The sequence below is a fragment of the Tamandua tetradactyla genome, chromosome 2 (assembly GCF_023851605.1).
Source record: "Tamandua tetradactyla isolate mTamTet1 chromosome 2, mTamTet1.pri, whole genome shotgun sequence".
NCBI lineage: Eukaryota > Metazoa > Chordata > Mammalia > Pilosa > Myrmecophagidae > Tamandua > Tamandua tetradactyla.
In genome coordinates, this window is record NC_135328.1 from 29,415,810 (window position 1) to 29,430,601 (window position 14,792).

The following is a 14,792-nucleotide window of genomic DNA, read 5'->3' on the forward strand; positions in this document are numbered from 1 at the left end:
TCGGTAATTTAAAGACAGCTCATTCTTACAAGAAAATACTATGCAAGTTAAAATAAATTCAGTTGATTTGCATGTATCAACAGAGATAAATGTAAAGAAACAACGTTCAGTGAAAAAAGGCTGCACAAGGCTATTTACAGTATGAAGCAACTTAAAGAATTAAAACAAATCAATAGAATATATGGTTTATGAGAACATACATATGTAATAAAGATAAAAATGGCACAACACTTGTCATTTTGGGGAAAGTGAAAAGTATGAAATGGCCTCTCATCACACCTATAGCATTTTGTTTCTCTCACAAAGAGACCTAAGGTAATTACGGCAACTTCTACCTCAGCAATGGATACACAGGTAATCTTAAATGGAGACTATTCTATTGTATATTTTTGAGCTCTGCTATGTTTTCAAATGTTTCATAAAAATTTTGGCTTGAGAAAGGAATGAGAAAAGATGTCCTTCCAACCTGGCCACTGTCACAGTGCCCCAAAGTGAGGAAGCTATACTTTCTTTCATCAAGAGTTTTATTTACAGAAAAACGAAAATGCAGCCTTGTAGTTATTGATTTTTCTTTTCCTTCTAGAAAAAACTACAGGGCATAGTAATTTGTGACTCTGTATACCTTGTATTAATTTGACTGGCTATATAAGATAGTTTCCCCCATCTTACTGAAATGCTACCACTTAAATAACAATAATGATGATATAGAAAAGGATAATAAAGTCATATCTATATAGCACTTCATGCATCTATAAAGCAATTTTTAGAAATCATCTCATGCCCTTTAACAGCAGTAGGATTTAGCCAGGCAGATTTTGCCTCCATCTTTTCAATGAGAAAAAAGTTTCCACAGAGTGTCTGTCTGATGTGTAAGAAAATGTGGTCCAACACCTGCATGGCTTCTCTATAAAGTGGGGTAATGCTCAGTGTGCAGGCCCCTGTCACTGCAGAAGGGAACACATGAGATAATTCACAGGCAAGCCCTTTGAATAATCAAAATCCTCTACAAAAGTGTGGGCGTGTTGTAATTTTCATTAAATCATTTTTGCATAATATACGGACTCAATATTAAGCAGACATAAAACTCTTCTTATAATATCTTAAATGTATATGATTCGTGAAGAAAAGACGTGAATGATTTGTGAAAAAGAAAAATGTAAATTTATCTGTATAGCATGACCTATAATATTCAAAAATACAAGCAAAGGCAAAAGTCTGGGAGGAAATGAAATAAAAGATTGGAATCCGGGCAACTTTAACATTATGTTTTAGGGGGTACAAGGGGAGTTCAGTGGTAGAATTTCTGCTTGCCATGTGGGAGACCTGGGTTCGAATCCCGGCCCACGCACGTCTCAAAAAACAAACAAACAAAAAGCCAAAGAAACAAAAATTCAACAAATGGTGCTGCAATAATGGGATGTTCACATGGAAAAAGAATGAAATGTGACCCCATCATATAGCATACTATATATATATATATTTTGTATGTTCTAGTTTTATATGGTGATCATGCACTACATTTTTTTTAACCAGGAAAAAGACCAGAAATTGCCAATCCCTAGTTATTACTTGGAACATTTACGTGTGGTAAGATTTCACAAACATTTAAATGATTAATGATCCTTACATACTATTATATAATTCATTAGGAGGCAGTGAGTCCATTCACAAAGGATTGATGAGACCATCAAAAGCTAACTCTTGCAGTGACACCTTAATATTAAAGATTGCTTTTTCACTTAAGGGATTGCCGTCAAATATTGCAGCAAGTGCTTGACTCTCAAGACCATTTTGCAGGAAAATATTGTCGCCACCTGCTGGCAGTCCTGCATTAGTGGTCTCTCCAGGTGAAATGAACACTGCTCCCCAACTTCCACAATAAAAACCGTGTCCCTCATTTATACTCCAGTCATAAACAGTGTTTGTTAAATTTACTGAGGTTTTTTTCCTGGGTATACATTTTATCATTTTATTCCTCACAATATCAATAAGAAGTCTGAACCTTTAACAACTCGTTTTACACAGGACAATCAAGGCACAGAGAAGTCAGACCATTTTCCCAAGGCCACACAGCTAGTGAATGACAGAGCTGAGATACAAATCCAGAAAATGGCATCTCTTCTGCTGTCACTGCCTCCAACAGCTGTGAAAAGCAACTGTTGTAAATGCAGAGTGTGAAGGTGCTATTAATGATAATTTCATTGAGGAAGCATGGGAGATAAAATCAACAATAAAATGCAAACCAGATGAGCTGGGATTTGGTCACCACTCAGTACTTTGTTGGCCTTGAGACTCTAAGCAGGGCAGCAACCTAGAGTGAGCCTCTCCCTTCTCTGGTACTTTATGGGGTTTTCATGGGGATCAAGTGAGACAGTATAGAAGAATCTTGTAATCTGCTTTCTAGCTTAAAAAAATTTGTCTCTACATTAAATGAGATCACTAGTCATTAAAAAATATGAACTCTGCTATCTTTTTTTTTCCTGAAGAGATGTCATGTTTGTTATGATATGAAGTTTTGCTTTTCCAGAATGCAGATAGACAAATGCCTATTTAAATGAGCTTTTCGCATCTCTAAAGGATAAAGAAATTTTCCACTGCATCACTCAATATCCATTACTCAAGGCCTAATTTCTTATTTTTCATTTTTTATTTTTTACATGGGCAGGCACTGGGAATCGAACCCGGGTCCTCTGGCATCGCAGGCAAGCATTACTGCCTGCTGAGCCACCGTGGCCCGCCCAGGCCTAATTTGATAAATGACTCTAATTCCAGGGAAACGCTGTACTCTTTCTGCTGTCAGGAAAATAGAGCATAAAAGGCCTTCTTTGGCTTCAGCTGCCAGGAAAGGCAATTTAGTGCCCTGTGAAGCCCATCTCTGCAGCCAGGGCACATGCCCTCGCTCGGCTTCCTTCATCTGCTCCTTTCTGGAAACAGACTTCACTCACCCTTCCATGCAAGTATAAGTGACAGTGCTCCCAAAAGTGAAGTTACTCCCGACGAACATAGCATCTTTGATGGCAGGAGGCTCTCCACAGAAGACAAGGTGACAGGTAGGTGGCGCTCTGTCCCAGCTGCCTGACATTGTGCATCCAATGACTGAAGGGCCCTGTAAGCTACAGGGAAGAATAATGTCATGCCTTTCACTGGCAATTTATTGCTGCTATGAAGTATGGGTGTCATCTACTGCTATGAAACAGGAAGGATACACAGGAGAACAGGGGACGTTTGAGGAATTTTAATAAAAGCTAAATCTCAACAGGCTAATGCCACTGAAAATAACGAATGGGCTAAAACAACATGACAGCAACTACCCAGTGTAAAATAAAACAGATGAGTGTGCAATTTTGTAGTGGTTTTGTAGGGCACTCAGACCTTGAGAATGGAGGATTACTTGGGTTACTTGAGAAGGAATCCATGAGAAAGAAGTAGCTAAGAGGTCCGAGTAATTGAGGTCAAAGGGCACTGGACTCAACCTAAACTTGGGCATGGGAAACCTGTCGGTTATGACTTTGAGCTCCGGTCTACATTTGACTGCGTAACCTTGCAACCCGAAGCCATGGCTTAGCCACCTTTGCTTGCTGACCAATTCTGATTGCCTGTATTCACTCTACTTTCTATTTCACTTGATCTATCACTTCAGATCCTGTTGGCCACGTTTCTGATCACAGTCTGACTTTACTGTCCCTTCTGTTTGAGAACGTGTGTAATTTGATTAATAAGACTTCTCAAATTGATCACTATTAAGGACCCAGCATTAATGGTGTATAGCCTGTTGTGTATTAAAGATCCATGCCCTGTCCTTGACAAGTTTTTTTTTCCAACATTTTCTCCAACACCGAGCATAAGCTTGGTAAGTTGTTCACAAAAGAATCCATCGCAAAAGCATTTTATGAGGGATTGTGTTATGCTTCATAAACACTTTTATTTAAAGTCCGGATGTTTATAGCAATTGAAGGAGGGCGCCATGAGTCAAAGTTAGATTGACTGTTTACTTTCCCCTTGGACATTCACTAGAATGAGACCTCAGGAAAATTACAAACATGAGGATATCTTTTGCATTTAGAAACTTGCATTTAAAGCCAGCCAGTCACATGCAAATGAAACCTACTGAAAAACTAACGAGGAAAAAAAGTATTGTAGGAAACTTGGCTAGGGCCCTCAGATATTACCTGTACCCGCTGTCACACAAATATGTTGCAGTAGAAAGGTAGGTCAGACCACTCAAAGTGTACTTTCCATTTTTTATGTTCCTGGGACTAGAACACGTCACCAATTCACATATTGGAGGCGAATGACTCCAAGAACCAGTAGCAAGACAGGATGATTCTTTATCACCTGTTAGATTATATCCTTTGTTACACCTAAAGGAGATAGAGGAAGATTACAGATTTTGATTTTTATCTTATTTTATCTGTGCCAATACCTCCAAAATTATTGAGAAGTCACACATATTTGAAGAACTCTATATTTTAAACTACTGAAACAGTTCTTTTAAATTATTTCTTTTCAAGGTTGAATACTGCCCATCTTTTCTAAAGGAACCTTCTTAGGTAGTAGGAAGAATAGCTCGAATGAGTTGGCGTGCCTCCAGTTTGTGCCATGGGTTAATAGCTGCAAACAGAATTTACTTGGTTTGGAAGAGGTCTGTCTAGTAGAGATTCCCGACATAGGAGACACTTTTGGGTTGGAGCCAAAGCCCCAGTTTATAGCAAAGAGTATTACTAGCTTGGAGACTGGAGGGTCCATTCTCAGGACATCTCAAGGCTGGTACTGGGACAATTAGAGGTAACTGGTCAGGGGATTCAAGGAATCTGGAGTGACTACCATTAGATTACTGGATTAGATTTCTTCATATTAGACATATTTCAGTTCAGTCTGTATTAATTAAAACACATCTTCTGGAATTATCCTTGTTCCCATCTTTCAGAATTACCCCATTGCCAACAGGCCATCAACAACTTCAATAATGTATAATATAATTCTAGACACTTACCTGTATGTCACTTTACTGCCATAGGTAAATGACGACTCATCAATGCCACCATTTGCTGGAATAGGTGGTGCACCGCAGGAAATACCTTCAAGGAAGAAAAACACAAAACATTGCTTTTTTTACCTAGCGTGCGCAAAAATCTCTGACAGCTCAGGGGCAGTTCTAGGTTTTCTGGTCAGGTTGATACGTGAGCCCAATAGCTGAATTTCAAAAACAAAGAACACTGATCCATCATCCATCACATATGTTTCTACACCATGCGTTTCTGGGATCATCAACCACAACAAACAAGGAACATTTACTAAACATACGTGCACAATGTGGAATCGGATGATTCCATTCTCCGGACTCCAAACACGTGATTTTGGCTTCTCCCATCAGCTGGTAGCCTTCCTCACAAGATAACGTGATTTCGGCACCCACCGTGTAAACATCACCGGAGAAGCGACCACCTTCTGGATTTTCTGGAGCCTTACACTGGACAGGTTCTTAAAAGAAAGAAACAGTTTGGGACAATAAGTGGCTTTCACACAAGCACGCAAGATCTCACAGCAAGCAAATGCCAATACAGTTAAGGTCAGCTCCTCAGAAGAGCTTTGAAAGGAGATGCATGAAGTCTAGGCATGCATCAGACGTTAGAACAGGGCGCTCACTCAGTAGGCCCTCTACCAACACGCTTATGAAACAGCCAGCACTGACGGAATGATACAAACTCTATCTGGTCAAAAAGGTAGTTGTTTACGGGGGAATTCGGGGTGGCTTCAAAAGATGGCTCAGAAGACCTTCGACAGCCCTGCCCCTTCCATCCTCCCCACAATCTCTTACCCACTTTTTAAGAGCAATTAACTATTTCTCAAGCTGCTGTACAAGCTGTACAAAAGTGGATTCAGCAGAACTCCCCAGTCTCTCTTACCCAACAAAATGTCGACCAGAAGCCCCACCTGTGGACAGATTTGAGGTCTCAGGAAGGAAAAGAAGTTAAAGGTTTGGGGCTAGAGAATAGCAGTCAGGATGAGTGTGATACATGAATTCTCAAAAGGAGAGAATATAATAATTCCGTCTTCCTGAAGGTCATTTTGGCTACATAAATCAAGAATTTTAATGAACACAAAAACCCCCTCTCACAAAGCGAATCCAAAATGTGATTGATTTTGAGAAACTAATGAGAAATATGCACAAAAATTTACATCCCCCAAAGCTAATTACACTATTTTCCATGGTGACTATCACCTAAATATTAAAAATCCAGGGAAAAATTAATTATGAGAAATAAGGCAGGAATTAAACTCGTGTTCTTAAAATAGAGACATAAAAAATGTTCATGATGTAATATTACATGAAATAAAATAAAGAACTGTGTGTTGGGTGTGTGTGTGTGTGTATTTACATATATAAATGTAAATACATACTTATGAAAATGTAGAGAGCACACAGAAACAATATTGGATGGGATCGATTCCTAAATTCTAACAGTTGGTATTTCTGGCTGGTAGGATTACAGACAATATCAATCCTCTCTTCTGTTCTAATAATTTGCATATTTCCTCAATAAAGTGATATGGCCTTTTAATTAAAAATCTTTATTTTTCAGTTTGCATTTTATTTGATTACAAATGTATAGATAAAAACTATGCCTTCTGAGTTCTTAACATCCTCACCCCCTACAGCCCAATCTTAGATTTTCTTGCCACTTCCATATGTCGATCTCTGCTAATGCAACTGTTAATACATTATTTAGCACATATTTCAGAAATGTGTAACATCTGCATTCAATCTGGACCCAAAGTTAGAATATTTATTCAGATTAAACCCTGTGGAGAACTGGATTCAAGCTCACTGTTTCATGAGTTTGCCTTCCTTTCTGCAACAGCTGCTTGTATACCTGCTGCCTTTTCATCTTAGCGTCTTATCTCCTTGTGGCTTTGTGACTGAAAAACATTTTAATGCAAGTTATATCTCTTTGTCTCCTATGGCATATAAGCAGTTTTCTCAAGTTTTCTTCTGGTTCCTGCATTGCCTCATTTTCAGTGCCATATCCCGAGCCTGCAGGATAATTTACCCCTTTGAGCAGGAGTATTTTAACCTACTTTTAAGTTTTAAAGTATGTAAAAATATTTTAAATTTCGTTTTATTTATCAGCTTTTTCTCATTCTTTGAAGGGAAAAAATTTATCTAAATCAGATATGCCCCTAGGTAATCTTTATAACTTGTTATTGGATAGTACACAGATTTTCAGGTTGAGAATAGGATGATGGATGCATAAGCACCCAATATTTTCTGTTTAACCTAGAACGGATCTCCTGGCCTAAAGCAGCTTGCTTCTGTTTTTATTTCAATTGTCTGATTCACTGATGCTCTCTTATTGTTGTTTTTACTCTGTGTGTGTGTGTGTGTCTTAAAGTAGAAAAACTGATCTGTATACCATGTATCACTCCTGAGGCTTTTTTCTCTGGCCACTATTATGAATTCCTCTTTCTTTTCTGACCCGGGACTTGCTTCTTGCAATGAATGAAGAAAGATAGCAGTGGACTGAGAAATGGGGCATTATTTCCAAAGCTATCAGAAAATATCAGAATGTCGTAAGCTAGATGTGCATTTTTTTACAACAATATAATTCTGGTCCATCTAGCAGAGGAAAGATATTGACAGCAAAAATGTGATAAATCATCTTTTTATTTCCATCAATACCTCTCTCTGCTCTGATTTAAGTGGGAGAGGCCATTGCCTATATTTCTAAATCCACTCTATTATTCCTGTATTATGGTAGACGTTTATTCAGCATTCTGGTGATATAGCACAGCTCTCAGTTTTGATTTTCAGACCCTGGGAAGTTGGGAGAAACACAATTCTAACTAACTTAAAGTACCCATGGTTGCTTCTATAAGGCGTTTATCTGTTCTTCCTGTCTCTATGCCCTTTGAAGTTGAACATATCATCTTACTCTAACATAAAAGACATTATACATGCATACTTGAATTAAAAAATTGAAAAAGGAATTCCAAGAAATATACATATATATATATGTAAAGTAACTTACATATATATATATATGTAAGTTACCTGCACAGTTTTTCCCGTCTCCTGTATATGGTGGGATACATGAGCATGTGTAGGATCCATTTGTATTTAGGCAGAAAGCATGCTTATTGCAATCTGATCCAATTGCGCATTCATCAACATCTAAAATGAGGACAGCTTGCAAACGTTAAAGCCGATTCCTTTTTCTTAGGAATCATATCTGTTTTTACTTTTAAATCACTACCTACCCCAACTCATAATACTTTATATATATTTATTAAATTTAAATATAATAGTTATAATCACGTTGCAGACACACAGTAAAGGCTGTTGTTGTCCTTGTTTATAGATGGGCAATAATAGACCAAAGATAGATACTTCTAACATGACTGTTAAAACACTAAAACATTTCACCATTTATTTGTCACTATAGCTTGCCCAGAGCTTACTGAGATGAGATGATGTTAGCAAAAGAAATTCACAAGAGCCTTCTGGGTCATCAAATATCTTTGGGATGTTTGTCTCCAATACAGCTAGAGTCAACCCACCCAGTAATTGCCAAGATTCATCTTACCCAGGCATGAAGGTGAAATGCCATTCCAGCTCCCATTATCTATACAGAACATCCTTGAATCACCGAATAGATAGTAGCCATTATTGCACTGGTAGGTCACTGTGCTGCCAGCATGGAAGTCCTCAGCTGAATAAAAACCGTTCTCTAAAGCGGGTGGCGCCCCACAGCTAATGCCTATAAGGCGACCGGGAAGAACACACCATATTAGGCGTAAAGGGCTCAGAGGACATTATAGTCATATTAAAGGAGTAGTTCAGATGAGCAGGAACTTTTCCAACACAAACAAACATTAGATTGAGGCAGTAGCGTGCAGCAGCCACATCTGGACTCAGCATCTAGCACATTGGTGCATGGCATGCATGCAATTCATTCATTCAACAATATTTAGGTCTAACTGCCCACTAGGCACCATCCTATGTTCTGGGGTTACAGTAGTGATCCAACAGGCAAAATCCTTGCCTTATGGAGTTGACTTTCTAGCAGGGGTAGACAGACAAGAAACAGATCAATATATGACATGTCAGGTGGTGCTAAGTGCTATGGAGGAACTGTGCTGTCTAAAATAGCTATCTTGTCTCCACTCAACCCCTCCTGTTCGTCTATCCTACAGTAATGGGTTGGATAGTATTCCCCCCACCCTGCCCCCCAAATTCATGGGCCACCCAGAACTTAAGGATGTGCACTTATTTGGAAACAGGATCTTGGCAGGTGCAATTAGTTACGTTAAGATAGGGTCATACTAAATTAGGGAGAACCCTAAATAGGACAGATGGTGTTCCTATAAGGAGTGGAAGATCCGGACAAACACACACACACACACACAAGGAAGAAGGCCATATGAAAATGGTGGCAGAGACTGAAATGATGTAGCTACAAGCCAAGGAAGGAACACCAAGGATTGCAAGGAGGTGCCAGAATCTAGAAAGAGGAAAAGAATGATTCTTTCCTAGAGCTTTCAGAGGGAGCACGGCTCTATTGACACTTGCATTTGGACTTCCAGCCTCCAGAACTGTGAGAGAATTAATATCTCATTTCAGTACACACAGTCTGTGCCCTAGGAAACTGATACACCTTCCCTGATGCATTTTTCTTCATAGCCCTTACTACGAGCCCTAAATAATACCATTATAATTTACTACAAGTCAATAATATATTTACTTGTTTATCTTTTGTCTCTCCCACTGGAATGTAAACTCCTTAAGAAAAGGAAATCTTTTTTTCACAACTGGTACATCTCTAGGATATAAAATCAGTGCCTAGGCTATAGAAAGTAAAGATTATTGAATGAATGAATGAATGAATGCATCCAACTCAAGAGACCTCATCCTGATTGCCCACCCAGCAAGGGCCTATTTCCCTCTAGGCCTCCAGACTACATGGTCAGTCTTTCCTTGCATGCATTCCACAAGTGGCCTTCTGGATCTTCCTTACTCCTTTTCCTTCAAGCCCAGCACAGTGCATGCACAAAGGAAGTATGCAAGGAATAGCTGCTCTATTTGCTACTGTGGGTATCTAGCTTTTAGCTAGTTTTCTTGAGAAGTATTCTCATGCGTCCAATAGTTTGCAAGGGCCACCAAAATGACTTCGACGCATGCAGCTCACGTTCGCAGTGAGGAAGCGGTTGTGTCCATTGTCCTTGATTCAGACAGGACTGCACAGGGTTCCCGATCATCTGAAAGCCTGGCTCACAGAAGAGACTAACTCGGGAGCCTGGCTTTAAATCTGCTGATGCTGTTCGCAGATGAGGTACCAATCCCTCCAGAGGTGGGCAATCTGAGGACAAAGAGCACGGGGCCAGAGCTCGTCAGCAACATGGTGTCAGCAGCGTCCAATCCAGGGTTTCAACTCGTACTTTGCACCGATATTCGAGCCACAGTATCAATACTAAAATGAGACAGCCAGATTTCTGGGCAGCAAAATTACTAGGAAAGAGTATTCAAGTTAATAATTAACCTTCACTTTTTTTCAGTAAAATTCTGCTGCGTATACTCTTTGATGAAAAAGAAATTGGTATTTTGGGACAATTCATTAATATTCGTTAATTCATTGATAAAATAGTTGTACAAAATTTTAAAAATGTTTTTGCATGAGGAAGAAGAAAGGAATGTCATTACTGCAGGGTGCTGAAAATAGATGGTAATTAATATTTTAAAATCTCACCTTATGTGTGAGACTAAAGCAAAAAATGTTTATTTGGTACAGAACTTATATTTTGACTAGTGCATTTCCTAATATAAATTATGTAGATGGTTTGATTGAATACCTTAAGTACTTGGAATCTCAGGTAGGACATGAGATTTTGTTGGTTTGTCCAGAAAGATGCCCTGATGAATCCCACAGTGATTCGATCAGTAAGTGGAAAAGTATTTGCAAAGTCCCCTTCAGGGAATGGTGAGAACGGGGAGAAATTCAATTTCCCCAAGTTGAATTCTTGAAATTCTCACAAGCAATGTGGACAAACAAAGCTATAGGCTGAGCCCCCAGTATTGGGGTTCATTCATATGAAACGTAACCCCACAAAGGATAGGTCAAGTCTACTTAAAATTTAGGCCTAAGAGTCACCCCCAAGAGAGCCTCTTTTGTTGCTCAGATGTGGCCTCTCTCTCCAGCCAACACCACAAGCAATCTCACCACCCTCTCCCCGTCTACATGGGACATGACTCCCAGGGGTGTGGATCTTCCTGGTAACATGGGACAGAAATCCTAGAATGAGCAGAGATTCAGCATCAAGGGATTGAGGAAACCTTCTCAACCAAAAGGGGGAAGAGTGAAATAAGACAAAGTGTTAATGGCTGAGAGATTCCAAACAGAGTCGAGAGGTTATTCTTACACATTAAGTAGATATCACCTTGTTCTTCAAGATGTAGTGGAGAGGCTGGAGGGAACTGCCTGAAAATGCAGAGCTGTGTTTCAGTAGCTATGTTTCTTGATGATGATTGAATAATGATAAAGCTTTCACAATGTGACTGTGTGATTGTGAAAACCTTGTGTCTGATGCTCCTTTTATCTACCTTGTCAACAGATGAGTAGAACATATGGAATAAAAATAAATAATAGGGGGAACAAATGTTAAAATAAATTTAGTATGAAATGCTAATGAAAGTGAGGGGTAAGGGGTATGGTATGTATAATTTTTTTTTTCTGTTTTTGTTTTATTTCTTTTTCTGTTGTCTTTATTTCTTTCTCTGAATTGATGCAAATGTTCTAAGAAATGATGAATATGCAACTAAGTGATGATATTATGAATTACTGACTATATATGTTGATGTTTTAGTTCATTTGTTAAATTTTTTTTTAATTAACAAATATTTTTTAAAAGTTGTACAAATAATCAAAGGACCAGGGATTCTATGACCTTTCAGAAACTTGTTTAAATACATTTAATTAGATGCGGCAGTGTTGAGGGTTCAGAGTTTGACTATTCAGTGCGTGGAACGTAACATCCACTGACTTTCTCGCTGGGCTGTCAGTGGGCTATTTCCCTCCTCCAGATGCTTGCTAAGAAACAGCCAAAAAGAGCGGGTCCGTCTCATACATGAGCACAGGATATTGGTGGCATTAAAAGAATTAACCTTATCCTGCCTCTCATTCTATTTCCCTAATCTTACTATGCCTTTGTCGAAATTTACACCCTGCTGTACAAAATGTATGTCAGCATTAGAATATTAACAACAGCAGCAATCATTTGGATGATGAGAGAGTAAAAACAAATTACTAGTTCAACAGTAGACTGAGAGACACACGAAGTTTGACCAACAGAGAACTGCGAGTTGCCTCCTTTCGCTAGAAAACCCCAGAGCAGTCAAGAGGTGGTAGGGTCTGTGGAAGAAGGAAATTCTAACCAGAACAGAATATGCTCTCGGAATCGATATTCACTTTCCCCACAATTCCCGACAGGAAATCAGGCCAGGCTAACACATTTCCTTTCCTGAGTTCTTCTGGGCATGAGGTAGCCAGCGATTTCACCTGAAAATTTAAAAACGCATCTTTAGATAAGCCTTACTTGTTTCATGAAGGCAGAGGTATAGCTTAACTCAGTTCTGTTATAATTGTCACAGAGGTTCCGGGGTGTGGGATACAGCAAGCTTTGCATGGGATGATTTAGAAGCAACAGGAAAGTTTTCTTCTCACTCCACCTCCCTCATCCCTGACATTCTTTCTGCCAAATATTTCTCCCACTATGCTCAATGTTGTCTGACATTCTGATTTCTCCCCCTAGGTGGTAATTTCTCATCCACAACTTTGCAATTTGTTACATGTTACAAAGACTGTTCTCCATTCTACCGTCTTTTATCTGTGATCTAGAACTGAGGAAACCGAGGCACAGAGAAGGTCTGTGCTGCTATAATAATAAGAGTAAACATTTATCAAGCCCTCACCATGTGTCAAGCCAAACCATGAGGTGTATATGCATTATTTGGTTCACCCCTGTCAAAAATCCACTCAATAGTTCTGTTTAATCATTTTTTATAGACAAGCTTCAATTAGAGAAACTGAATAATTTGCTCAAAAATCATCATAGTGAGTTTTTTGGTAGAACTGGGATTAGAACTGAGATTGACCTCAGGCTGTCTTTAGCCTCCATCTCACCTCTTGCTCTGGAAATATGATCTTATGTCAATGCTGAGTTTTTGCTAAGTTGGAGGGATTTGAAGTATCATTCTCTATGATTGCTTCCCACTCTGATATTATATAATTTTATAAATAATCACTTCCAATAAAGTTTAAGAATATCACCAAGAAACTAAAATGGGATTCCTTGTAAGATACTGTTGATAACCTCTGCAGGTTGACATTACTCTACAACCCAACCACCACATGCTCTTGATGATAAATTGTGAAAAACAAGAGCTTGCAATAAGATATGGCATTAGGCTATTTGCATTTTTACTAGGTTTGTACCTTTGCATCTCACTACTGTTATACACTGAAAATGGAACTGACCTGCTGTGGAGACAGGACATAGTCCCAGAGGTTGAGCTGGCTTATGGAGCCCACGAAAGACTCGGCTGGGTTGAATCCCTCTCCTTTTTTGTCTTGCTCCTGCCCAAGAACTAAGGCACCACCACCTAGAGAGACGGAAAGAGATTACAGAGGAGGATACTGGTCTGAATGTCTGTTATTTTTAAGATGCTAACTTAATGAAAGCACAGCCAACATAAATATATTGTATATGAAAGCTAAATTATTTAAACTTACTGCATGTTTTATCATTAAGGGAAAGCTCAATACTTAAAAAGGCAACATTAAAAACAGGATTTAGAATATTATGTTGGATTTATGAATATTTAACTGTAAAAACTATATATATAATACACATATACACACGTGTACAACATTTTACGTCACCTTTTGTGGCTTCCCACTCATGGTAGTCATAGGATGTTTTACAATTCTATTTTGTCTCTCAGCCCTGTCTGCATCTTTGAAAACAGCCCTTTTACCAATCTGTCTACATTTACCCCTTTCGTGGGTATCACTTCTTTCTTGCCAGGGCTCTGATTACACCTGGTTTCCAGGAGAGTATCCTCTCCCAGTTCTCCTCGAACTTTTCTTCTCCTTTTCAGTCTCTCTTTTCTGCCTGCTTCTTGGATGCTGATGCTCCAGGATTTCACCCCTGGCTCCTTTCTTCTCCCGTCAACTGTGTGCTCCATTTCCCCATCTGATTGCACTCACAGCCAACCTACGTCTGTAGACCCAATCCCTCTTACTTGATTCTCCAACATTGTTTTCTTATAAAAATTAATAATTAAAAAAGACAATGCATACACATGGAAGAAAATTTAAAGAATAAAGTGTAAAGATTCTTCTTGTCCCTAAATAATCATTTAATAGTTTTATATGTTACCTTTCAGTATTTTTTTGGCATGAATATGTGTGTGAGATATTTAAAAATATATAAAGCTCAGAATTCTACAATGTGATAGTTTGAATTTTGCTTTTCTTCTTGAACAAATTCTTCTTTGATGGATTTTAATAATTATGCTGTTTTATCATATGAATGTACAACAATCACAATTTGCTTGATTATTTAATAACCAAGTGTTATTGGATGTTAAAGCTGTTTCCAAGTTTGGTACTAAAATAATGCTAAGATAAGCATATTAATACATAAATATTTGTTTAGATTACTAACTATCTCTTTTAGATTGATTCCTGGAAGTGGAATTGCCGGATGCATGCGAAGGGTTTATTTTATCTCTTGAT

At 38.6% G+C, this 14,792-nt stretch overlaps 1 protein-coding gene across 2 annotated transcripts in view; it reads right to left on the reverse strand.

Moving 5' to 3' along the window:
• The window catches only part of SVEP1 (sushi, von Willebrand factor type A, EGF and pentraxin domain containing 1), a 208,188-nt gene that overhangs the window by 45,556 nt on the left and 147,840 nt on the right, over nt 1-14,792 (reverse strand). Inside the window, exons 28-36 of one of the 2 annotated variants that reach the window (XM_077141631.1) lie at nt 13,530-13,654; nt 12,428-12,551; nt 10,188-10,358; nt 8,586-8,759; nt 8,054-8,173; nt 5,305-5,481; nt 4,994-5,078; nt 4,170-4,361; nt 2,946-3,113 (exon numbers count right to left, since the gene is read on the reverse strand). In XM_077141631.1, the coding sequence (XP_076997746.1) occupies nt 2,946-3,113; nt 4,170-4,361; nt 4,994-5,078; nt 5,305-5,481; nt 8,054-8,173; nt 8,586-8,759; nt 10,188-10,358; nt 12,428-12,551; nt 13,530-13,654 (1,336 nt within the window). The remainder of the gene's footprint in view (nt 1-2,945; nt 3,114-4,169; nt 4,362-4,993; nt 5,079-5,304; nt 5,482-8,053; nt 8,174-8,585; nt 8,760-10,187; nt 10,359-12,427; nt 12,552-13,529; nt 13,655-14,792) is intronic. The other variant, XM_077141639.1, reaches the window with a different exon arrangement.